Below are 26,210 nucleotides of genomic sequence, written 5' to 3' on the forward strand. Positions count from 1 at the left end.
GTTTGAGAGTCAATAGCACAGATGTTGTAAAGGGGTTGTGATTTGCCCAAGCTTCAGGGCCCAAAAAATGGAGGTCTGCCAGTGGTGTTGGAACACATGCAGAAGCTTGCAAGCAAGGCCAGGAAGAATTCCTATCTGCAACCTGGAGAGCTGCTGCTTGTCCATGTAGACAATCCTGAGCTGGAGGGACCGATCTTCTATCTCCACATAAGGCAGATTCCTACACTCTGATCTTGACAGGGACTGCTGGGGTTAGCATTCCAGTGCATCACTTGAACACAATAGCTTTCGAAAGCCTTTCCAAATGTGGAATTGCTGCTATGATTCTAAGCTTTTTGTCTTTTTAGCAGAGGCGAATTAAAGATGCACACAGAGCGGTAGAGTTGCACAACACAGAATACATTGTGAAGGAGGGGGACATGACACAGTTTTCTGAACTGAAATTTCAAACAGAATACATCACAAACATAAATACGAATGTGCCAGGCCTGGGGTTCACAGCGCCATGTGATTAAGCACCAACTGAAACCAATGCAGACAATAGGCACTTGGATCTATGGACAATAATACTACAGGAAGGTCTGACTATTTCAAACAAAGTGAACTATTATCTCCCTTAGGAGCAGCAAGGGCTTCTAAGTTTTGAAAAGCACATCAACTTAAAAAAGAACAGTTCAGAACTGGAATCTTTGTCTAGCGGCAGCTGCTCTTAGGCGTCAGTGGACATGGGGGTACTTCCAGCGAAGGATGGCACCATCAGCGCTCACGCTCACAATGTATTTGTTGTTAGGGCAGATCTTCAGGCGGGTGATGCTGCCACTGTGGCCAACCCCAACAAACATCACTTCACCCTCGTTGTAATCCCACACTTTCACTAGGTGGTCATCACCTCCTGAAGGGGAGAGAAGGAAGGAAGGTTAGACTTGTGAAAGACTGCCAGCAATCCACTGAAGGAATAAGCAAAGAATAGGGGCAGCTGCAACAAAATGCTGCAGTTTGGAGAGCTCCTGCTCAAGGTTCCAGGCAGCCTACCCATGGCAATGTATTTCAGGAGTCTCTAATCCATCAGCACCAACGTGTCCTCGGCAACACACAACCCTTCATGCTTACCAAGGCTCTCCCAATTTTTATTTTTATTTTTAAAAGATTGGGGTATTTTGTTGGGAGGAATTGCTTTCCTCTTCCATGTTTTTGTTTTGGGAGGGCGTGGATGTTTTGCCTGGTTTTTTTGGGGAGGAGGTGATTCTGAGCATTGCGTCTTTTGTCTGTCTGATCAATCATTTTGTGGTGCAGGAAGAGGTTCTTAGCTTTCCCAACGTACTCCCAGGCCCCAAAAGGTTGGAGAACCATCGGCACCATCATTAAGTCATCTGCACCACTTCATCCCCTCTAACAGTCAGCACTCTGAGCCAGTTAAGTCTACTCAGCCCTCAGCGAGTTGCTTTGGGTTTCCTCTCTCCTCGGGATATTTTCCAAAGAGTTATTGTAATTATGCAAACCTTTGACTTCCCCCAAGGGAATGCTGATATCTTTGTTTTGTGTGTGGGTAGTGCCATTTTGGAACCAAAAGGATCCATACTCAGAGAAAGAGTATATATAGAATGAATTTTGGGGCTAAAATGGGCTGGAAAATGGTAGTCAGAAGTGTAAGTTGTGCAACATGAATGGAGGAAGGGAGCCACGAGCATGATACATGAATGAAGACTATGGGGAGCAACTCCCTAATCCAACAATGGATTTCAACAGGGACCTCAGAGTGCAGTCATTCACGATAATGATTATCATAGAAGCCTATACAAGTCTACTCAAAATTAAGCACCATTGAGTACAACTGAGCTTATTCCCAGGTAAATGAGTATAGGATTGCAGCCTTTCAGAAGTAGCCCACCACCACATTTTTCAAAGTCAAATCTCATTTTCTTTCTGGCCTTTACAGAGTATATCTGATTTCTTTAGTTTCAGTTCTCAATAGCACAAGATCTTGTCAGGAATGAATGAGAAAAGGAGCAAGTATCTCTGCAGAAGGAGAACAATGCCTCTCCAGTATAAGGTTCATTTTTTAAAATTCAATGTTACCAGTGACAAAGATGATTCCATCTGATGTAATATCCATCCCATTGATAGAACCGGACAGGGAGCCCTCCAGGTCTCTGATTGGGGACCCATCAAACACCTCCCAGTAACCAATCTAGAAACCAGAAGAAAACCTGTGTGAGAGAGCCTTCCTCTGTGCAGCAACAAGTAACCTATTTCATACATTTACTCCAAGAGACGTCTAAGACATGCAGCCGGGTACTTAGGCAGTAACCCGTCTTGCTGGGCTCATGTCCCAGTGTTACCTTTACTCACCTTCCGGTCTGTGCCACTTGTAATAAGCTGGTGCTCATCAGGATGGTAACACACACATTTGAACAAGGTGTTGGCCAAGATCATCTGACGCCTCATGAAGCGACTGGGGGTGGGGAGAAAAGCACCCAGTGTTTCTGAGGTTACGTATTGTTAGGTTTAAGCAGAGCCCTCCACCAATAACTCTTACTTTTCAGACCCTGATCTACTGATCTGTGATTTATAAAATAGCCAAGTCCCCTTCAGCTGCAGAGGCATGCACTGAAATCCCAGAAGACCCTGGAGTCCACCCTGCTTTTTTCCCTTTTTTGTCTCTTCAAGATAACCCTCTTAGTTGAAAGAAGAAATTAGCACAATACTGTGGCTGCAGACAGCCACGATTCCAAGCAAGAAGGGCCTTACACAAGATCCCAGATAATGCATGATCCGTCGATACTGGCCGTGACACACTCCTGGTTATTTTTCTTGATCTTGATGCATGAAATAGAAGAGATGTGCTCTTTCATGACCTCTTCCAGTTTGCGCGTCTCCTTGCCAACCTCCCATACTCTCACCTGTAACCCAAAAGCGGAATCTTCAGAAAATGCATTTATATAGTGTCTTTCTCTAAGTGCTTTATCTTGGCAATCTATAAATATCCCGTATATTTTGGGGCCAGTATCATTATCCCCTGTTATAATGTGGACTATAGTTGAGGAATTGGTCTGCTTAAGGCTACTTGGGAGAAAGCATTCATGGCTGAAATGAAATTTCAACGTGGGGCTTGAGCTTCATAGGCTCTTGGGTCTGCTCTGCCACAGGATATATACACCACACAGTTATTCAGCATGCAATGGCACACAACTGGCCATGTGTCTCATTAAAAAGAAATGTGTTGTAGGTAGGAATCCATCAGTACAAAAGTTGGTGAAATCTGCAAAGGAGATCCAAGGACTTTGAGGGCTCATTACCTGGCCTTCGCCTCCACCACTGATGATTCTTTTGCCATCACTTGTGGTAGCCACAGCCGTCACACCCATGCTGTGAGCATGTTCGATCACGTACATTAGCCGCCCAGTTTCTGGGGTGAAGGCACGGATCTTCCCATCATTCCATGCTAAAATAATATAGAAAGATTTTGCTAAGTCTCTTCTACTTTTCCTTCCTTCACCTGGTGTTTTGCTACTTTCACGGTCATTATGGCTGGAAGCAGCAAGAAAACGCACAGTTCTGCTACAGAGCTCGCCAATGTCCAGATCACATGGCTTTGATGACCTGCTCTTGCCAAGGAAAATGCTAAGGAAAAGATATGGCACTCACAGCATCACTCTTCAGCAGGTGATTTCTATGTAAGAAGCTGCAGCCACAGAGTTTAGGTCTGTGGGGATTCAACAAAACTATTCTCTCTCCGTTCCATGATTCCAAATTATGCAGTGGACAATTGTAGCTCAATTACCCATAAGGCAACAGCAGTAGTTCTACAAAGACCTTTGAAAGCACTGGGCAGAATCTAATGACAGAAGGACAATTTAAAACATAGGGCAACTGTCTGTGGATACAATTCTACAATAGACTGGAACATGCAGAATGTATTTACCTGAAATGATGCTCTTGCCATCCCTCATAAAATCTATGGCATGGCAGGTCATGTTGGGGACTGTTATTCGTAGCAGCTCCCTGTTTTCAGGTGTATACCACACACGGATATCATTCTTGGAGCAGGTGGCAAACAAGTCAGATGTACCACTATGGGAGGCAGAGAATCTGGCTTAGGAAGATTCCAACAGAATTGCTGCTAACTCTCAATAACCACAGTATTAAAATGCCAGAGCTGAGCCACTGGGCCATATTCCCCTGAAGGCCTTTCTCATTCAGAACACCCAACATAGTCATTTTGAGAAGAAACTTGACGTGTCTAAGTCCAGCTCAAAAGTGAATGTTATAATCACATTATAGCAAATCCACACAGTGATAATTAAATGACCATAATGGAGAATAAGATCTAACCACTTTCAAACTGGCTCTCAAGGTAATTCAGAAATGGATGAGAGCTTGAATGTCACAGATCTGGTGATTTGCCCAGTGAGAGAAGATAATAGATATGAAGCATGTAGAGTACCATGACTCAATGGGTGAGCTTATTACTTGCCACTTTGACTGGTGCTACTGGTGTATTACTAGTTCCGGGCAATTCTGATGGAAAGCAGAGCAGCAGCTCTAGGGAGCAGGTGTGAGTAGAAAAAGGTAAGGGACTTGTTACATTTTCCCCTCCACATGTTCAAAACCTCCAGGTTGACTGCTCAAAGGAGTTGCTGGATCTGGGGTAGGGCAAACCCTTTCCCTAATGCTGGACTTGGACTGAAAGCCCTTACAGCAGGGATGAGGAACCTGTTGCCCTCCCAATGTTGTTGAGCTCCACTTCCCATCAACCACAGCCAGCATGGCCAATGGTCAGGGATGATGGGAGTTGCAGTGCAGCAACATTTGTAGGCCCACAAATGCCCCAACAGAGAGACATGTGCTAAGAATGTGCTAAGCATGTGCTAATTATGTTAAAGCCCCAGCTTTGAGGACATTGCATTTCAGTGCCCTTCATGGCTATCACACCTTAGCTTCCAGTCATGTTTCGTTACTCCCATGAGCTCTTTACTTCCATTCCACTTAGAAGAAATAATCATAATCATAATCATAATATTTATAGCCCACCCATCTGGCTGGGTTTCCCCAGCCACTCTGGATGGCTTCCAGCAGAATAATAATGATCAAGTGGTATATAAATGCCTTAAACAAATAAATAACCCCTCATAATCTTTGCTTAAAATAAAATTATTCTGTCAATCTCATACTAGAGTCAAGCAGTCCATCCTCTGTACACAGAACAGTAGAATACTACAATCACTTTGAAGTATTTCAGAATAAGTCAAGACAGAAAAGAATAGTTCACAGGTTGCACTGTATCCTGCTCAGAAAGAGAAAAGAGATGAGTAATTCAAGTGAAAGCAAACAATAGCCATTCCATCAAGCTCATCTGAACAGCTCTCACACAGGAGGCATGAATCACACGCAAGCGTCAGATTACTGTAAAGCTCACAGGGCTGTCTCATTAAACAGAAGATATGTCTGTTGGCACTCCGATGACAAGGGCGACCTGCAATTGTTCCCAGCACTCGTCTTGATGTAACTTAGCAAAATGTTTGACATTGCATGAAAGGTAGGGCAAGGGAGACAGCTGTGGCCTACAAAACCCACCGTGTCCTTCTGCCCCATACTGCCAGGCTCCATTTGCAGGAGACAGCAACTGAACCATCATTTCGAAGAAATGTCACAGTCTCAGTACTGACAGCAAATGGGAAGTCACCTGCCTATTCATGAGGGGAATTCAAACAGATGATGAGCTAGGACAGACAGCACAGCATATGGCACACCCAGAATCTAACCAAGCAAAACACCTTGTGAAACACAACATTGCCACTGCAGTGCTAGCCATGGATTAATTTACATTCAGCGCTTTAGAGGTGGAAAAGAGGGCAGTCAGACTTGCAACAATAAATAAAATGCCATTCAACTGGCCGCAATGCATCCCTGTTTCTTTGTTGTAAGCTGCTTTCAGCATGAATTTTGGGTGGGAAAGTGGCATACAAATAAAATGAATGGATGAATGTCCCAGCTACTTGGGATCAGATTTCTCCCAATGTGGCTCCCACATTTCCATGAACAGATTGGCCACATGGTGGGGGCAATTGAAGTGGGTCTTTCTCATGGGATCAGTGTGATTCTGCACACCTGACTGAATCAATTACATACAACCCCAATTATAGGGGAACTTTTCATGAAAAAAATAGCTTCCATGAAGCTGGGGGCTGCATGTAAAGGACACCTTAGAAATGAAATGGAATCTTTTCACAGAAATGCTCCAAAGGCCTTGCAGACCCAGAAAGAACAAGAAGAAGACTGTGCATATAAATCTGTGTATAAATCTACTTGCAGTGCAGAATTTGGCAGGTGTCCAGTCATTACAGAAAGGTAAGAGAATGTGAGGGCCATATTTGCTGAAACATCAATGAGCAAAGCAAATTTTATTGGAGAGCAGCACTGGCAAGAGTGTAACCCCCCCCCCCCCCGCCAAGCTCCTATTATGTGAGTATCCAGCTGATTCTTTCCATTCATCCTTGCCCAAAGTATTCTATTCTCTAAATTCTCTTCTTTTCCCCAGAATGTGCCAAACCCAGAGCACTGGGATTGAATAGACCTTGGGCTTATTAGAAAGAACCACCAACTTGAGGGTTGCTTCCAACATTATTTCTTTGCTGGGTGTGCTCACATCTTTTCTGGGAAAACATATGTGTGCATTATGTTTTCCCATGCATCTTAACACATTGGTTTGCATGCCGATGTCTTTGAAAATAACATAAGCAGAAATGCTATGATACGTCTCTGTGCAGTGTCAGCATAGGGCGTCTTATCCAAAGCTCCAAGACAGAGCTATTGTAACCATGCAGAGAAAGCAGAGAGAAAACCTACAAAGAATCAGATAGTAAAACCACAACCTGGTGCATACCAGATGTTTAAGACTACAACCCTCCAACCCCATTTGCTTTCTTGTCTGTCCTGCTTCCTGGAATTTCCTGCAGGCTAGAGCCTACAGTTTACTAGCTGGTTTTGTTAACCCTAAATAAGTGCCCCCCTTTGCAAGTCAGTGAACATACAGGACCATCCAAAAGATTAAGATTGCTGTCTACCAAACCCACTGTACCTTGTACATATATGCAGGATTAACAAGATTCTTTGGATCATACTTACTATGGAAAAATGATATCATGGATGGCCTCATTGTGGCAGGTGGCTATGAGCTCATCCCTAAAGTCCGAATATGAGAACCGATAAATCTGAGCCTCCTCAGTGCCCACAAAAAACTGGTGCCCCTGCCCTCGTGGCGTGATGGATGTGACAGCACCTTCCAACTGAACTTTTCTGTAAAGCCAAAAGAAAGTTTGGTACTGAAAATGACTTTTTTAAAAGACCATTCATCCTACCCAGGCCTTGCTTGTTTAAGTTAATGTTTGTTTTCGGCATTGTTATCCTTTCTTCCACCAATAGCCCATGGTAGGACCTGGCTTCAGTACTCGGTCTGTAATTTGAGAGATTAGGAAGCATTTAATGTTCCTGTTTCTCCTCTTAATTGTTGTTGTTGTTATTATTAATGCTTCTTTGTGATTTTTTTTTAATCATGTTCCGGGGAAAAGCTGTGGATATTTTCCATAATCTATTAACTGAAATTGGCTGAAAAATAAAACTGGTTTATTTTTGAGCACAACTGGATGACAAGAATACACTTTAACAAATCTATAGTTCTGCATTGGATTTTGTGAACTGAAAGCCATCAAATTAAGCTAGCAACTCTTGTGTAAAGATCCATATTTAGTGATTTTGGTCTGAAGCTCTCTTGACAAAATGGAACTTCTAATTTCATTTTCCAGTCAAAAGCTCTCTTTTCTAGTGGTCTAGCTAAGAGCACCAACACTCTATTCTCTAGTTTCTCTGCTTACAAAGTAGCAACTAAATGTATTTGACATTCAAAATAAAATTCAAATTTTGTTTCAATAAATTCAAAACTGACTCACTTCACCCCATGGAAAAAGTAGGTGGCACAATGTAATCATACACATTATTTCCATGTTGAAAGCAACTACCAGGGTGCACTAATATCCTTGCTAATGAATGTTCAGAAACTCACTTTATTACTTTATAGTTTGATTCTGAACAAAGAGCTACAATTCCAGCTCCTGTACCAATGACTAAGTCTCCCGTCTTCAGCAATAGCAAAGATGTCACTCCCTGTAGGGGGGGAAAAAGCAGGATTAAGACACTTATATGCTAGCCAAATCACTGTATTTGTGCAGGATGATTGGACAGATCAGAGTATTTGCCTTGCAATCTGAGGTGGTGTGTATGCAATTAAGATTACTCTTTTACCAGTGCTGACTTATCAAAAGAGGGAAAGTTGTTGTTATTCAGCAATGTAAAAATAACCAAGGAAAGAAACACCTTTTACAGCTCTATTCATATCAGGTTGAACACCACCTCCCTGGACAGACAAGCACATGCATTTTATGTGGTCCACTAGTATTTGTGGTAAGGTTCAGCAGGCTCTTCCTGAATAGGTTCAGGTTCAGCAGGCTCTTCCTGAATAGTTTTCTGGGTGGTGCTGGTGGTGTGTGTCTCCTCTTCACACTGCATGCACTTAGGTCAGCCTTTTCCTGAGAAGTCACATAAAATGTCAAGTGCCTTTTAGAGTTTAAGATCTAATTCATGAAAATATAGACATAAATTTAGGAGATGGACATTAACAGGATGAGCTTTTGAGAATGGATAGACAGGACATGTAGAATGCTGAATGACAATGAAGAAGGGAGGACTGTGAAGCAGGTAAGAGGAAGATCACTACGAGAAGTCTTCAATAAGATTATTTACATGATAAAAGAGTGCTCTCTGAGTGTTTCATTGCTCATTTAGCAGTCACATAAGAACTTCCTTCCTGAACCAGCTTAATAGTTTATGCAGCCCTCTATCTTCTTCCCAAAATGTCTCCATTTGTCATTTCTGCATTTATTTCAGCATACGGAACCAATGGATGATTCTCCTCCTCCCTTGATAATTTCCAGGTTTTTACTGCCAAACACTATGGGACACCCTCAGCGATCTTAGGTCTGATTTGTATCGCAGAGGAGGCTAACCTGAGGCCCACCAGATGTTGTTGGTATAATGACCCACAACTCACAAAGACTATGAGTTGTGTGGCAGAGAAGAACAAGACTTCATCTTTGTCCTTGACAGAAGAACTTCCAGGACAGCACAGCCCCAGCTAAGGGACAGAGCCTTGCCAGTCTCTTCCAATTTGAAGGAGACCCCCAGTGCATCATTGTCTTTCCAGCTCCATAGGGGTAAAAGGCTGCAGAACAAGGTCCCTCAAAAACCAGCAGGCTGCAAAGATACCATGGAAGGATATTGGAACTATCCAAGGTCCTGCAAGTGTTCCAAGTGCTTTCAGTTCCTGCCTTGGCATCTTGGTGGGGCACTGCTGAACTTTCCATGAGCCTTGAGCTATTGTAGTTTAAGACAGTTGAATTTCAGCTCCCATCAGCACCAATCAGAATGGCCAATGATCAGGGAAGACAGGAATTGTAGTCCAAAATCATCTTGAAGATAACAGGTTCATCACCCCTGTCATATATGCAGCCAATCACATGAACATTTATGAGCAGAGCTCTTGTGAAGTCTGGGTAAATTTTAACCATGCAAACCTCATAGTCTTCCTCAAACTGACAGTCCAAAACATCTGGAAGACACAGCTCCCATTATCCCAGACCATTAAGTTTGCTGTCTGGGGTCGATGGGAGTTGTAGTCAAAAACATATGTAGGGGGGCAACAGTTTGGAAAATGTCATATTGTTTCAGTGTTCCAAGATGTAGGGTTGCCATATTTCAAGAAATAAAAATCCAGACATCCCAAAAAATTGTTGAGGGTTTTTTTGGTTTTTTTTAGGAAACGCCCCAAAATGTGATTTCTGCTGCCTTCCAGAAATTCCCACCAAATTACCAAATGTAATGCCCTTCTAAAACAAAGAGGCATAGAAGAAACATCTGTGAATGGTGTGGAACAAATTATTAGCCAAATGGTAGGTGTTCCTATTCTCTATAAATTATTATGCAGAAGCAGGATTACTTTTAAACACAAATCTTTCTTAGGGGTGTCAATGGGACTTTACAAGTGTCCAAATATCAAATCCACATCAGCTCTGTTTTTTGATATGTTGCAGGATACTACTTTCTAAGACAGGACTTGGTTTGAAGAAGGGGAAAAACACACAGTTGGCACAATTACATATAAACTCTCTTACATTTGAGAAGTTTCATGATGACAGGTTTTCACTACCTTGCTAGGTAATGTGTGGTGTTAACACGATCCTGTCAGGGCTTTAATTTTCCTGGATAGACTGCTGACATCACTCAGTCCTAAACAGCTTGACTTGGAAGCAAGTTCCAATTATTGCAACGGAATCATATCAGAAACCAACTAACAGCTACCAAAAAAGAGAATCTTCAGACGGACAAAGCCTGCCTATGATGACTGTCCCTTGAATCACAGTGAGAAAGCAGATTGCTTTATAATCCACACTTGTTATTCATTATGCTCAGTAGTTCATATTAATGATGCAATACTCCACTTTACACCCTGCCATTTCCCTTGTGAGCTAAACACAAAGGCTGCTGGATGGCTTAACTTTTCTTTTATTATTTACTTGTTACACAAAGAAATCACAGCCATGACTGATTCCGATTACAAGAGATAACTTCCAAGCCAAATAAAGCTCACTTATTTCCCTGCAGGAAAATGAAGCTCTGCATCCATCCTAATTGCTTTCAAATGTAAACATCCCAGTATCTCTGATAACCCCTTTCCAAGACACACAATTCTTTCTTTTTACTTGAATAACTCAGGCTGCAATGTGTCTATAATGAAATGCCTTTTTCCTTACTTTGCTTTCAAAGCATCTTTCATCGTCAGTTGAAAATAAAACCATATCCAGATAGTTACAGTATTGATAACTCGGTAGAGAACATCTCTGCTGCCTGCTTCAATGCATTTCCTATTAAACCAACTATAAAAAATCCCAATGATTTAAATGGCAATATAATTGTTTTGTTTTATTTCTTTTAAATCTGAAGCCCACCCTTCATCGAGTTAATGATCCCAGGGCACGTTACAGCATGAAAAGATTTTTAAAAAGATCCCAGTCAAAGAACGAAAGCAGATAAAAGATAATAGTCCAAACCATCACATATTATTCTAAACTGTCTTAAACCTACTATAGTTGACCCCCATTGTTTAACAGATCAGCTGAACACCATTAAGTAAACAAGGCTGGTACCAGCTATATTTCAGAAGGGAAGGGCATTCCGTAAGTGGGGGTCACCACAAAGAAGGCCCTTTCACACATTACTGCAAGAAACAGCTACCCTGGTGAAGGGTCAGAAAGAAGGGCCTATCCTGGAGATCTTAAAGACTGGACTTGGAGTCTGGAAACAATCAGCTACATATTTAATGGGGGAATATATTCAAAACTTAAATAAATAAAGGGATTTATGTGAATGAGGTTACTTGCTTTAATTTTTATTTACCTTTTTATTTTTTGTAGCATTTCATTCAGTAGATGTTACTGTAGTTTGTTATATTTAAAATGAATTAGGAAGCTCTGCTAATGAGATCCAAATTCGATAAAGTACTGAGCTCCAGAAACCAGCATGAGAGTCTCCTTGTGTGCTATTTACAATGTTTTATAGAAAACATATTTTCATGTACATTGTATCTGAAAGCTGAGGGTTGTTTTTTTAATTAAACCAATTGCCTGTCTTGTGCTTCTGATGATATGGCTGAATCTCTCATAAGTCTGAAAACTAGAGAAAGAAGAGGTGAAGATATAGCAAATAAATAATATTTAACGGGTGTTTGGTGACTGGAGATATTGCTTCATGTCAATTATTTGGATTGTGATGTTCTGCTCCAGTTTTATAGGCCTATGATATCAAATCAACCATTAACATGTCTCTGGCCCATGTGTGTCATACATTAACAGGTAGCATATCCTGGGTCCTTCAGACATTATGTTAATGGAGTACACTATCATGAAACAGAATCTCTTTCTAATGTTTTCGTTGGCTCTAGAAAACTACTGCCTGGCTCTAGAATAAAGAATATTTGAAGGACAGTATATTTTTTCTATCTAGTCTGTGCAAACGAGTAAGAATTAACTTGCACATCTCAAACTGTCAAGAACCATCCAAGCTCTGCATCTATCATCAACGTCATTTATGCAAAAGACTTATAAAGAACAGAACATGAGGCTCCTAAATTACAGTTGATGAACAAATATATATCTCCCTTTGAATAAAGATTATGACTGATTTACTCACTACAAAAAGTAATTGTCCCTAGTGTGATGTCATGCACATTGAGCACCACTGACTTCAAGTGATTGGGTATTGTTGACTTTGTTGATTGGATCATGTATTGTATTCTGTCTGAGTACACTGCAGTTGTTTTACTGTGCTTGCCATTGTGATTTTGAATATTTTTTTTATTTTCTTATTTTATGACTGGAAGCTGTCTCAAAGCTGCTTGATGAAGATGATGATGATGACGACAACGATGACGATATGAGCACAGGCCCAGGATGGGATACAGTGGTACCTCAGGTTACATACGCTTCAGGTTACATACGCTTCAGATTACAGACTCCGTTAACCCAGAAATAGTGCTTCAGGTTAAGAACTTTGCTTCAGGATGAGAACAGAAATTGTGCCCCGGCGGCGTGGCAGCAGCAGGAGGCCCCATTAGCTAAAGTGGTGCTTCAGGTTAAGAACATTTTCAGGTTAATACGGACCTCCGGAACGTATTAAGTACTTAACCCGAGGTACCACTGTAATTATTTGCAAGATGGGATGAAAAAGATAAAGGAATGAATCCTGATACCATTTTTAAAAAAGAGTCTTAGGATATCTTAGAAGCTAAAACAAATATTGTGGCATAGGCTTTTGTTGGATAGAGCCTACTTCATCATACACATTTTTGTGGCTAGATCTATATGAAATACCATGAGTATAGCAGAGAGAATAATGTACCTTCCTTCAAGTTATTACTTCATGTATGTAACAAAGCTCTAGTCCACAAAAGCTTACATGTTTAATCCTCTATAAACATATAGAAATATGTGTTTAATCTTAAAATGCCTCAAGAGTCATATCCTGCAAAACACACACACAAAGAGATATAGAGCAAAACACATATAGATTATGTTAGCAAGACTCCTCTAGGTCAGCATTCTACAAGCTGGTGCCCTCCAGGTGTTGGACTACAACCCCCATCAGCACCAACCAGCATAGACAATTGGTTAAGAGTGATGGGGGCTGTAGTCCAACAACATCTGGAGAGTACAAGTTGAGGGAAGAGTGCTCCAAGTGAGCAGTCCACATCCAAATCATTGACATAATTTATTAGACTAGAATGGAGAGGGGAGAGAATCACACTGCTAGCCACATGGTATTTTCCTTCTCCCTTCTGTAGAGAAGAGATGCTACTCCTCTCACCATTTAATATTCGGTACCAGTCAATGCAGATGCTGTACAGTCATAGTTAGAAGGCTTATAATCTGCAAAAGGCACATGATGTAAAGGCAAGTATCATAGAGCAGTGAGTGAAATATCAAATCAGGGTGAGTCTAGAGTAACTCAGGGAAAGCTTTGCTAATGAAGCAGGTTTTCAGGAAGAATGGAGAAGAGAAAGGGGAAGCTTTCCTAATCATAGGATCAGCATAGCACAAGACACAAAGATAGGAATGGGAGAATGGGAAAAGGGAAGCCAAGAGCAGATCTGGAGCAATTCTGAATTAGGATGAAGGGGATGCATAGGAAAAATTGAGTGGGAGAACAGATATGATTGAGAAAAATTGTCAACAGAGAGAAAACAGAATACAAGTAAAGACTAGAATTCTGATACATATCCAAGAGTCAGTGTATGTAATGAGGAAAAGAGCTGACATAATTATGAGAGTGTTGGGAAGGACAGATTAATTTCACCAGGTATTCAAAATTGCCCACACAAAGATGCTACCATTTGGTCAGGTAGGCAGAGGAGCAGTTAGAAATATGAACAAATTTAGCACCCTACTAGGTGTTATGTCAGAAAACCTATGCCCAGATTCCTGTACTCTACTATACATAATACTAGTGCTTTTGTCATTCCTCCTAACAACAGTTCTGAGATATTAACTTTGGGTTACGTCTTTCATGCAGAAGGACCCATCTCTAACCCTGGCATCAACAATTAAAAGGATCAAGTAGCAGCTAGCACCAGTTAGCACGACCGTACTGAACTAGGTAGGCAAACTGTCTGACTTTGTATAAGGCAGTTTACTATATTCCTAATACTTACTGTTAGGGATCCCATTTTACAGTGGGAAACAAAGGTTGGGAGAGATTTGCCCATAGACACTTAGACATACCATAGTTTACTGGAGATGTGAACAAGTCGATGCCCAACTATCAGGTAGTCCAGAGAAAAGAAGCTAGGTAAGTGGTTAAACTTCCCTGCAGATACATACCAAAAGGCAAGGCGGAGGTAAGCTCAGTCTACACCCAAATAACAAGTTGCTCAGAATGAAGGGTCCACCCAAAGTCAGGAGTTTTACACAGGATCAGATGCAACTATACTGGCACTTTGTCACCTGACACCTGCTAAATGTTTGTTACAACCAGGGCTTTTGTTCAGCCGGAACTCAGTTCTGAAACCTCTCAGGTGGGCGCCATTGCCATTATAAGAGAACAAGGGAGACGTTCATGGTTCTGGCACCTCTTTTTTCTGGAAATATAGCACTGGTTACAACAGTTGGTTGTTGCTATACTATCTGCATGACTACACTCTCTGCTAGTGAGAGGTGGAGCACAGCAGCCACTTACCAGGCTGAATTTCTCCTTCACTGGGCCAAAGGTACTCATCAATGTGCTTTTTGTATTGAGTTTGAGGACATCACCAGTGGACGTCCCAATATAAAAATAACTGTCATCATCAGTCATCTGGGGAAGAATGAAGAGGAGAAAGATTAGAAGCACACACCACACCTTTTAAGATGACAAGTAGTCATAAATTCATTGTCATAATTTCTTTTGAGTAATATAGGATAGAAATTTGATGCCATCTCACATAGGACCTGGAAATCACAGGGGGAAAGGAGTTCTTCTGTGTCTTTATGTCTCAGACACTACTTCTGTTCAGCTTATTTATTTACACACTTGGAGACAGATGGATGCCAACAAATTTACTTAATTTATTAAATCTTACCCCACACCTTCTAAAAATATTTTTACTTGGCACAATTAAAAAAAGACTAAATTGCCAAAAAAATACTACCAAGCAATGAAACAAGTGACAGCAAAGTAAAACGCAACAGCAGAGTTCACTAAAGCAATCCAACTGTTAGATCAGCAGTCTGCTTACCATAGCACATGTCACTATTCTTTTCAGCTGCCCTGTTTGACACTCAGTTGGTCGGATTTTTCTGTTGGGTAAATCCAATTCCCATACGCGAATGGTTCCACTGCAGCCAAAAAACATATTTCAAAATTGACTCTAAATAGAAAAAAATGTCACACAAATTTCTTGATCATAGTATTCAAAGGTGAATCTACTATTTGTCTTCTACCTATCAATGCCTGGCAGCTTTGGAAAAGTATATGCCAACTAACGATGTGTCACTGCAGTGTATTAAGAAGCTAAACACAAACTCATTCTATTCTCTTGTTATCCAGGGACAGAAGGTGGAACTGGTTGCTTGATTAGATCATTTCAGAGAAAATAAATATATTTTCTGACCATAACATAAAGCTCCCACATACTACATTATTTTCTATGGAAACTGCCTGCAATTGGCTATAAGTAGTCATCATTCAAGATACAGCAAGCCCCAACAAAAATGCAGGTGACTGATTCCTCTGCTTCACTCTCTATTAAAGCAGATGATTGCATACCATGGGTGATGAAAGAAAGAAACCAGCAATTTCAAAAACACCCTCCTTCCAGTATTAAAAGGCCACAGTGCAGAGCAATTTTACATTGCCCGGCCATTGTAAACGTTATAGGAGGTGTCTGCTGTACAACCTCTTGTTAATCGCAAAATTTGAAGATTTAGCTTTTTCTCAATACACTGGTAAGTTTAAAACTGGTGGAAATGCCTGTCAGGAATCCAAAACCATTCCATCATTACTACTACAGTGGTATCTTGGTTTTAGAACAGCTTAGTTTATTAACAACTTGGAAACAGATCGCTGGTGTTCCAGTTTGTGAACTTTGCCTTGGAAGCTGAACATGTTCCGCTTCCTGTTGAGTGTGTTCAGTTTGTAAATTGAGTTCCCCCGCTGCTAATCAGAGGCTTCCTGTTGAGTCTGTCAGCTGCTGAGTCCCAAGCACCCATGCAACACAGAGGTGATATCTGGAGCTTTTGTTTTTGTTATTTTTTTGCATTTTTGTTTGTGTGGCTTTTTCATTTTTTTGACTGTGATTTGTTCTTTGTTTTATGGAATTGACTTGTGACTGTGGCTTTTGACTTCGTTTTTGTGACTTGTTTTTGTGACTGTGTGGAACCCAGTTCAGCTACTGATTGATTGTATGACTGCAGAAATGGATAAAAGCCCCCCCCCCCATCAAAACAATGACTATCATCGGTGCACGTAAAGAATTTTTAAATTATTTTTAATCACCTACAACCCAGTCTTATTTATTTTATAGTACAGTACATTGATTATTGCTTTCATTTTATGGATCAATGGTCTCGTTAGATATTTAAATTCATGTTAAATTGCTGTTTTAGGGGTTGTTTTTAAAAGTCTGGAACAGATTAATCCATTTTGCATTACTTTCTATGGGAAAGCACACCTTGGTTTTAGAATGCTTTGGTTTTGAAACAGACTTCTGGAACAGATTAAGTTTGGGAACCAAGGTACCACTGTACTCAGGAACACCGAAGGAGAAGCCACTCTCTTCCTCATTCAGCATTCCTGCCATTCACTTTTGTACAATGAAATAGATTTGCAGAGTTTGAAGTTCTAAAATGAAATGGGTGCCTTTGTCACAAACAAAGCCATACCTTCCAGCAGTAATGAACATTTCATCCCTGCAGTTGGAACACACCAGTGTGGTAGGGTTCCCAGCACTACGTGCAGCAGCAGGGCTACCGCAAATGGCCTCTTTCTTTGGGATGCTCCACACCACCACGCTGCCAAAAAGGGGAAATAATTTTTAGCCAGTCATCGATTCATTTAACATTGTTCTCCGGTCAGCTTACAGCATAACGTGATAAAATACAATGAAGAACTTCCCACTGAATTATGGCTCAAATGTAAGTATGCACAAAATCAGAATCTTAGAAGCGTGACACATAGAATTGGGTTCAGGCATAACAACAAACCATGGCATGGCATTACAAAAACAAGCAGTCAAGGAGCCTCAGTCTTGCGTGCTCCATCCTCCTCCCCTTGCACCTGCTGCTTTCAGATGCTGGTTTCTGATTCCCATTTACAGGGCAGGAACAAACTATAGGTTGCCAGTTCAGATAAAATGTTTCAAATCAGGAAGATAGGCAGAAAACCATGGAGAACAAGAGCTCCTTGACTCCTCATTGAACGCTAAACCATCATTTGACATCATTTGTTACATAGCTGTTTTAAAGAAACTGATTTTTCCATTTTGAAACACTCCCCCTCCCTGAGTTAAACCCGACACTCAAAAGATAGTTGGGTAGAAGTGAATCTCATCTGGACTATTCCATGGGACATGAGTACCTTAGAATTAGACTGTAAATTTAACTTTGCCAGTGAATAGGACTGAGACTATTGACTACAACATCACCGCAACATCACAAAACATATTGATGCCAATATTTCAGGTGTTGCAAACAGATACACTGTTATCAGGACCCAAACCTGGTGGGGGAAGATACACTTTACTGGGACTAAGATCAAGGTGGGGTGTGTGTGTCCAGCCTAACTTATTTTGCTGTATCAATGTACAGTACTTAGTAGTTAGATGTTGTGAGACTTGCTGGCGTCAATCAGGAGTGTTAGGGTAGAACAAGCACCATTGTGAATAATGTGTGTGTGTGTGTGTGTGTGTGTCTGGGCCTCCAGGAGCCCACCCACCATTAGCATTGTATTTTAGTCTGCTTTATTACTTAACTCACAAAGACTGAAGGCTGATTCTCTTAACCCTTATTTTTATATTTCTCTTACATTTGTGTGAAGAGTTAGAGATAGAAAGGCCAACAGTGTAAACAGTAAAACTAGAACAGTCAGACATGATTTTGACTCATTTAACTGACAGACCAGTTTGCAGCAGCTTTGTCACTTGTGCATATCAGCCTCATTTCAAAATTAAAAATACATCATCTGCTAATTTCTCCCAGCTTCCACACATGCATCTTTGGGAAACACATGAGTAGGGAAAAGTAATGTTGGAGTTGTTCTGAAAAGAACTCAAAGCAAATAAATGGAAACAGACATAGACAGACAGGCATAGACAGGGGTTGTCATCTACTTCACATTTGATTCCTGGTTTATATAATGAAAAAGAAAAAGAAAACCACTTTTCAATTAATGTTACCTTCCATCATCCTGACCTCCCAGCGATACTAGGTAAAGGTCATTTGGAGAGAATGCTAGACTTTCAATTTTACCCTTGTGAAGTGATAGCCGAGTCAACATCTCTTTTTTCTGGTAATCCCATAAAATTATATCAGCCTGGAACACACAAAAATAAGTATCAGCATATTAACAACACTTAGGTCAGTTCCAAAACATGTGATGTGAAAGATACTGGAACAAAACAAGACATGAAATTTAAAAAGCCATAAACAACTCATCTTAAACAGCCCTACAGATCAGCTACAGGCTTACTGAGTAAGAGAGCTTGCTGTGAATCAGTTACCTAACACAAGCATATCTCACTTTAAAGGCAAATGGCAGGGCCAAGAAGAATGTATCGACACAAGGCAGAAGTGCTGAAAAACATGAATGCTTTCACGTGATCCATATTTTTAAAGTATTGTCAAGTTTCTATTCAGTCTTCAGTCTAGGTGTTTACACAGTACAGTGGTGCCTCGCAAGACAAAATTAATTCGTTCCGCAAGTTTTTTCTTCTTGCGAGTTTTTCGTCTTGCGAAGCACGGTTTCCCATAGGAATGCATTGAAAATCAATTAATGCGTTCCTATGGAAACCGCTTGCCAGGCTGGCGGTGCGGAGAAGGGCTTTTCTCCCCACCACAAGCCTTCAGGACAGGTACGGGAACAGAGGGGAAGGGGCGCAGCGCTTCTCCTCTGTTCCCGGGGCTTGCGGTGGGAGGAGGGTTTTTCCTCCCCACCGTCAACATTCAGAACAGCATTCTGAATGTTGGCAGTGGGAAGGAAAACCCTCCTCCCACCGCAAGTCTTCAGGACAGCCATCCAAAGGCTGGCGTGGGGAGAAGGGCTTTCCGCCCCACCGCCAGCCTTCGGAGCAGCCTTCCGAAGGCTGGCGCGGGGAGAAGGGCTTTCCGCCCCACCGCCAGCCTTCGGAGGAGCCTTCCGAAGGCTGGCGCGGGGAGAAGGGCTTTCCGCCCCACCGCCAGCCTTCGGAGGAGCCTTCCGAAGGCTGGCGCGGGGAGAAGGGCTTTCCGCCCCACCGCCAGCCTTCGGAGGAGGTCCGAGGACAGTGGGGAAGAAGCGCTGCGCTTCCCCGCTGTCCCAAAGATTTCCCTATGGGCTTTCGTTTTGCGAAGGAAGCCCACAGGGAAATTCGTTTTGCGAAGCGCCTCCAAAACGGAAAACCCTTTCGTCTAGCGGGTTTTCCGTCTTGCGAGGCGTTCGTCTTGCGGGGCACCACTGTAATTAAGCAACACTGTTGGCTTCCATATAAGGAAGTAAAAGTTTCTAAGGCAGAGATGGCTAACATGTGGGCCTCCAGATATTTTTAGAGGTCCAACTCTCATCAGCTGCAGGCAGCATGGTCAGGAATACTGGGAGCTGTAAGCCAACATGGAGAACCACAGGTTAGACACTCTTGCTTGAAGTGATTTGCTCAGGGCCACATGGTATGCTATGAAGTAAATCAAAAATTCAACATCTTCCTTGTTGTTTAAAATTTGGCTTGAAACATCCCCCTCCGAATTGCATGTTTACAACTGCACTGGGCCCACATGAAAATAAATAAAACAAGGTTGTTCAGAGGTATTGCTCATGGGTGTAATGTTATGGGACCTAAACCAGTAGGCACAACACAACCTAAAGGCTAAACAACCAGGCCAGTATTGAGAAACCAGATATCAGAACCATGCTTTTGCTAGGTCTTTGTTTGAAGCATCCACTGGGTGTCCAATACATTTTTTAAAAGGTGTCCTTATCCACCTTGAATCCCATGAATGTGATCTGACCAGAAGCCACGTAGGATCCACTTGAAGAAACTGTGACACAGGAGACATTGTTGGTGTGACCATGTAGAAAAGCCTGAGTGCGAATATTTATGCCTTGGACAATGACTGTGCAGCCCAAAGGGTAGATGAGGTGCTCTCGATCTGGGTGGCAGATGAGGCCAAAGGGGACATGCCCTGTAAGCAAAGAAAGGGCATGAAAGAGAAAGTCAGAGTCATGCTCTAGGGAACTCTGAGCATTAGTTAGCTGCACTGAGGTGAGGGAGGGTTCTTCTTAGATACCTTCTACTTTGCTTTCCACATGCAGTAAATGACAGTTCATGATAAAACCGTATGAGCACAGGATGTCTGTTCCATGCTAACCCACGCTGCTCAGCATACAGACTGCTCTGCACTTCACAAGTGTTTGATAATGTTTCCTGCCACTCAGATTTTCTCCCAATCTCTCATTCCACTCTGCTCTTCCCAGGCATTAGGGAATATACTGAACTGAATACAGAGTTTGATCTAGCCTAAAGTTTTAAGGCAGAACTCTGTGCTCAGACCCTTTTTGATCCATACAGATTGGCTCCCAGTCCGCCCTACCTTTGGGCAGAGATCTAAGAGATAGAAGGTTGTGGTTCTCAGTAGCTTTAAATATTTAACCTATTTTTTTTCCCAGTTGTGGCTTCTGGGAGAATGCTGAAGGAGCTCCCATTCCGCAGCCTGAACCGCAACAGGATTGCTGAAAAACATAGATGCTCAAATCTTTTCCTGCAACTCTGTGCTTCCTCCAAATCAAAACTCACAAGTCTCACTCACTCTGTGAACTGAACTCTACATTTTATGTCCCCACTAAACCCTTTAAAATGCAACTATTGTACTCACTTTCTGTAAAAAAATGCCCAGTCGCCAATGCTGGTTTTCCATTGTTTGCTTTTCATGGAAAGTTCCCCAAGGTGAGCAAGTATTCTGAACTGAAGCTCCTCCTTTAATACATTACAGACTTACAGAGAATGCCTTCAGCCAGAGAGGGCATCTGGTTTGCTTCCAAGAGGACTTTAAAAGCACACCAAATAAAGCCCAGCAACTGATCACTCCTCCATATCCAGACCCCTGAACCAACTCACTTCTCATTTCTTGGTACTGCACCCTTACGACTCCAATAGACTGTAAACAAAGCTCACTGAGGTTACGTCCCAGAACGTTATTTTATTTTTGTGTGTTGGTTAGACTTTCCTCTTGGTATGCTCAGAGCAACTCACAAAATAACCATTGCACAAAACAGTTAAAGCAGTTTGGTATAAAATCATAAGAGGCACAAGCTTTGTCACAGGAAAGCTTATTCTTGATTGAGAGACTTGGAAAACTGGATTTGGCCACTTCTCTCGGCCGCTGTCAATTATACGTCTTGCTGCTGCAGCAAGAATGGAAATGGGAAATGTAGGCATGGAAATGGGAAAGCTAGATTTATTAGCACTACCCCCCCTTCCCCACAACTGGCGGGTAAAGTACGGTATATGCACGTGCAGAAGTATTTTTTTTAATACTTATATCCCGCCATTCCACAGTTCTGAGAGACGGTTTTGAAAGCTACAGCTAGGAAAGAAGGCAGGTGCCCTTGGGCATGGGGTAAGACGGCCCTTCACCAGCTTCCGCAACCGGGGCGTCCCACTTCTCCAGGCACCCAACTTTGAGCCCCGGCACCTTTTCTTTCAGCGAGCAAGCACTCAGCGCCCCTGCCCCCTTCACCTCACTCAGGCACAGGCAACCTCCCCAACCCTCTTCTCGCCTGGTACCATTGAAGCCGATGATCGCCTCCAGCTGGAGGCCTTCCAGATCTTCGTTAGTGGAGCCGCTCTCCCCGTTCGGGAGGGCCGCCATGGCCTCCTCCTCCAGTGCTCAGGGGCTGTGTACGGCCGTCGCCAAGGAAACCGCGCAGGCGCGCAGGAGGCCCGCGCGCTCTCACACGCCTCTGCCCCAGGACCTCTGCGCGCGCACGGGCGGGCGCCTCTTTGGTGGAAGCGAGGAAAGCCGAGCGTGGCTTCGGCCCACGGGAGGAGACGCGTCTCTTGGTTCCTTCTCCTTTTGAGGCGCCCGCAAAGCTACTCGGTTGGCGGGCGAGAGCGGACATCATTCTAGCTGTGTGGGATAGCAGTTCCTTCCTCCTGCAAACACCTAAGTGGGGACCTCGAGGGCTCCTTCTGACCAGATCGTAATAACCCAAGCACGCTGTTAAGACGCGGGTGCGGAAGGGGCTCTCCAGGCTGCCAGTGGCCACCTGCCCCGCACCCCGGTCTTGATACTGTTCGTCCTGAATTTCAGGTCTCCCCTCTCTCTCTCCTCTCCAAATGTATATGTTTGAAAAGGGGGCGTGAAAGGTCACGGATTTAAGCTCTGGGTTGCAAAGCACAGGCAGATTAACAAATTTACGTGTGTGTGTCTGTGCCCGCACACACGTGTGTGTGTGTGCCCGCACACACGTGTGTGTGACATATTCCAGAGGCACCGTCCTGTTAGGCTGCGATAGGTTGCAATGGATTGCTTTGAAGTCACTTCAACACTAGATGGAAATAAAATCCCAACCGCTCTGCCTTGCCTTGTCCTGTATTTTGTCAGAACAAAGGTGGCAACCCTAGTTGAACTTCAGTTCCCAGCAACAGCGCCTTTTGCCAATGGCCAGTGGAGAGGGTTGGTGGGAGTTGGAGTCCAGGAATATACATGGGTAATTGCAGGGGTCCCCGCGCCTGCTCTGAGGCGATGCCCTCAGCTCCTTGAGGAGAAGCTGCAAATCTCAGAGAAGGATTCATAGAAAGAGTGGGAAAGGCCAGCTTTTCTCTACGTTCTCCTCCCCCCTCTCCAAAAGCGTTCTTTGTCAGTTTGGAAATGGTGTGACCCTATGCACGTTTACTCAGAAATTAGTGGAGTTGTGTTTTATGGGGCTTGTGGCCAGGAAACTACGCATAGAGTAGTATATGGGAAGGTTGAAGGAACTGGGTATGCTTAGCCCAGAGTTGAGATGTGATGTCACTCTTCAGATGCCCTTGCCGCGTAGAGAAGAGCAAATGGACTTGTTCTTTGCGGCCACAGAGAGCAACAGACCTAAGGTGAATTTCAGTTGAACAGTAGGAGACAGTTCTTTATAACAAGGGCTGTTCAACAATGGGATCAATTACCTGGAGAGATGGGAAGACTTCATGACTGGATGTCATCAAGCAGAGGCTGGATATGTTTTTCCCTCTAGATTTTCTGCTTAAAACAAGGTATTGGATTAAATGGCCTCTAAGCCTCTCCCAACTCCTTCCCAACTCTCTGGTTGTTTTTGTTTATTTCCATGTTTCTATGCTGCTTTTCTGCCACCAAATGGCTCTCCGGGAAGTTTACAATCGGTGCTAAAAAGAAATCATATGTAAACAATCAATATCACTGAACAATACTGTCTAACAAACAAATTAAAATAGACATTCAGTTATGAAGGACAGCAGCAGTTAAAACCGTCCTCAAAATTCAAAACAGGAGAGCAGGATGCATAAAATAACTGCTTAAGGAGACCTTTTAAAAAGGCTGCTTTTAAAAGCTTTTTGAAAGGTTGCTATGGTTACGTCTTTTTTACACCACATAATAACCACATATTCAGGTGCTCCTGAATACATAGGCATAGTCTGAAGTATGGAATGGGTTTTTATTCCCTAAACAGTGCTTCCCTCTCTATGTCTTCTTCTTCTTTGGCGATCATTCGTAGCCGAGTAAGATTGTCTTCCATTAACACAGTTTTAACAATGAGTCCATAAGTGACTGTGGAGGCCAATTCTGGATCCACACGTCCTTCCACAGTGGGGACATTGGTTTCTAGGCAGGAGTTGATTACGGTGTGGATTTGCCAAACGTGCCTTCCTCTTAGCACTTTTCTCCTTTGGGTCCTGAGTTTGAGTGTCTTCAAAGCCCATGACACCTTTGGTAAAGGCTGTTCTCCAGTGTTTCCCAGTTGTTGGTGTTTATACTACATTTTTTAAAATTTGCCTTGAGACAGTCTTTAAACCTCTTTTGTTGACCACCAGCATTACTCTTTCCATTTTTAAGTTTGGAATACAGTAGTACGGTAGTTGCTTTGGAAGACGATAATCAGACATCCACACAACATGACCAGTCCAACAAAGTTGATGTTGAAGAACCATTGCTTCGACACTGGTGATCTTTGCTTCTTCCTGTACACTGGTATTAGTTTGCCTGTCTTTCCAAGTGATGTGTAAAATTTTTCGGAGGCATCATTGATGGAATATTTCGAGGAGTGGGAGGTGGCGTTTATAAGTGGTCCATGTTTCACAAGCATACAGTAAGGTTAGTAGTACAATAGCTCTGTAAACAAGCATTTTGGTTTCCCTGAGAATGTCCCAGTCCTCAAACGCTCTGCACTTCAATTGGGAGAAAGCCACACTCGCAGAGCTCAGGCGGTGCTGGATTTTGGCATCAATGTTGGCCCTCGTGGAAAGATAACTGCCCAGGTAGCAGTTACACCATTTCCAATGTTACACCATTGAGTTGGATCTGTGGTGCTGCAGAGGGGTTATTTTGTACTTGTTGGTGCAGCACTTTGTGTTTTTTGTGTTTTTGTTTTGTCTATGTACTATGACATCTGTTGATGTGTGAAGCAGAAGGGCTCAGAGTCATGTTCCCAGTCACCTCCCCAATACATATGGAAACAAAAGTCTCCTCTTTTCTATGGCATAATTATGACTAAATGTTGATCAGCTATACAGACAGGGAGATTTACAGTGCAATGAATACATGTTTGCTCAGAAGTAAGCCCCATTGAGTTCAATAGCGCTAAGATTCTGTTTAGGGGAAAATAATTGGTTTCTTGCAGCTCTTTGAAGATCTTCTTTTATAATGTTGCCATGTAGAAATGTGGAGTAGAATACATAACCTATACAAACTTCATAGCTCCAAAGAAACATAATTGATGTGTGCTTCCTCTCACCTGTTCAAATTCACCTACTCGTATCATGGGGGAGCCTGGTCCCTCTCAGGAAGCTGAACTGGAGGTACCCCCCTTAACTCCACTGAAACTAGAAGTCTGGGACTTACAGTGCAATCCTATGTATATCCAGACCTGTTCAATGGGACCTTATTTCCAGGTGAGTGATAGAGGGTTACAGCCTTAGAAAGCTCATGTTCATCCTCCGTGGTCTGTCCAAATCGCTTCCAAATGGTTTCAGAACGTTGAATAACTGAACAAAGCATAAATAGAATATTGCAGGCACTGATAACAAGATTCAACATTTTCTGAGATAGGATCTAGAGGAGCTAAATCTTGCCTTTCAGGGAAATTCCAGGGCCCCATCACTCCCAATGAAACAATAAGGAGCCTCATATGCTCTCCTCTGCTAAGGCCTAGTGAGGATGACATGTTTCTTACAAGATGCCATTGTACCAATATACTAAGTTTTAATCTCCTTAGCTACCACAGGGAGAGGAGAACAATTAGGAGATATGAGAATGCCATAGGGACAGTGTAAATCTCTTTATATTTATTTTTTTAATGTTCTGTGCTGGTTTTTTATGTGGATTTTGACTTCTTTTTATGCTTTATATGTTTTCATCTTGGTTGTATTAATCTGGTTTTCAATTATGCTTTGATGTGTTTCAGCATGCTGTTATATTGTTTTGTGAATTGCCCAGAGGCCTTGTTTTAATGGGTGGTATATAAATGTCAAAATTTAAATTAAAACAAATTAAATAAAATAAAGCCTGACATGCTAGAAGCTAAATCCTGGCTGGAATCAGGTCCCAGACAAGTTCTTATTTCTGCTCACCGATGCCGCAGGACACCTAGCTCATTCAACCCCTACGTTTGAAAAATGCTCCAGTGTCAAGTAATCTTTTGAGGGAGAACCACTC

At 42.5% G+C, this 26,210-nt stretch overlaps 1 protein-coding gene across 1 annotated transcript; it reads right to left on the reverse strand.

Moving 5' to 3' along the window:
• Positions 1 to 378: 378 nt before the first annotated feature.
• On the reverse strand, positions 379 to 22,298 carry CFAP52 (cilia and flagella associated protein 52). The gene is made up of 14 exons (XM_083487567.1): positions 22,112 to 22,298; positions 20,311 to 20,510; positions 18,533 to 18,669; positions 17,022 to 17,150; positions 15,377 to 15,476; positions 14,839 to 14,955; positions 8,060 to 8,160; positions 7,126 to 7,296; positions 3,923 to 4,071; positions 3,297 to 3,442; positions 2,749 to 2,900; positions 2,350 to 2,452; positions 2,077 to 2,188; positions 379 to 892 (listed from the first exon to the last, which is right to left on the reverse strand). Exons 1-14 carry the CDS (start codon positions 22,194 to 22,196, stop codon positions 717 to 719), a joined length of 1,878 nt encoding a protein of 625 aa, XP_083343693.1. The 5' UTR covers positions 22,197 to 22,298; the 3' UTR covers positions 379 to 716.
• Between the last annotated feature and the right edge of the window lie 3,912 nt (positions 22,299 to 26,210).

Source organism: Podarcis liolepis (genome assembly GCF_965112155.1).
Source record: "Podarcis liolepis genome assembly, chromosome: 2".
NCBI classification, from domain to species: Eukaryota; Metazoa; Chordata; class Lepidosauria; order Squamata; family Lacertidae; genus Podarcis; species Podarcis liolepis.

Coding starts and splice junctions, on each gene's coding strand:
- CFAP52 (XM_083487567.1), bottom strand. CDS start 22,196: ATGGCGGCCCTCCCGAACGGGGAGAGCGGCTCCACTAACGAAGATCTG. Junction 3,443..3,922: donor TGGCAAGAGCATCATTTCAG/GTAAATACATTC, acceptor ATATTATTTTAG/CATGGAATGATGGGAAGATC. Junction 2,453..2,748: donor TGCATTATCTGGGATCTTGT/GTAAGGCCCTTC, acceptor CCCCACCCCCAG/TCGCTTCATGAGGCGTCAGA.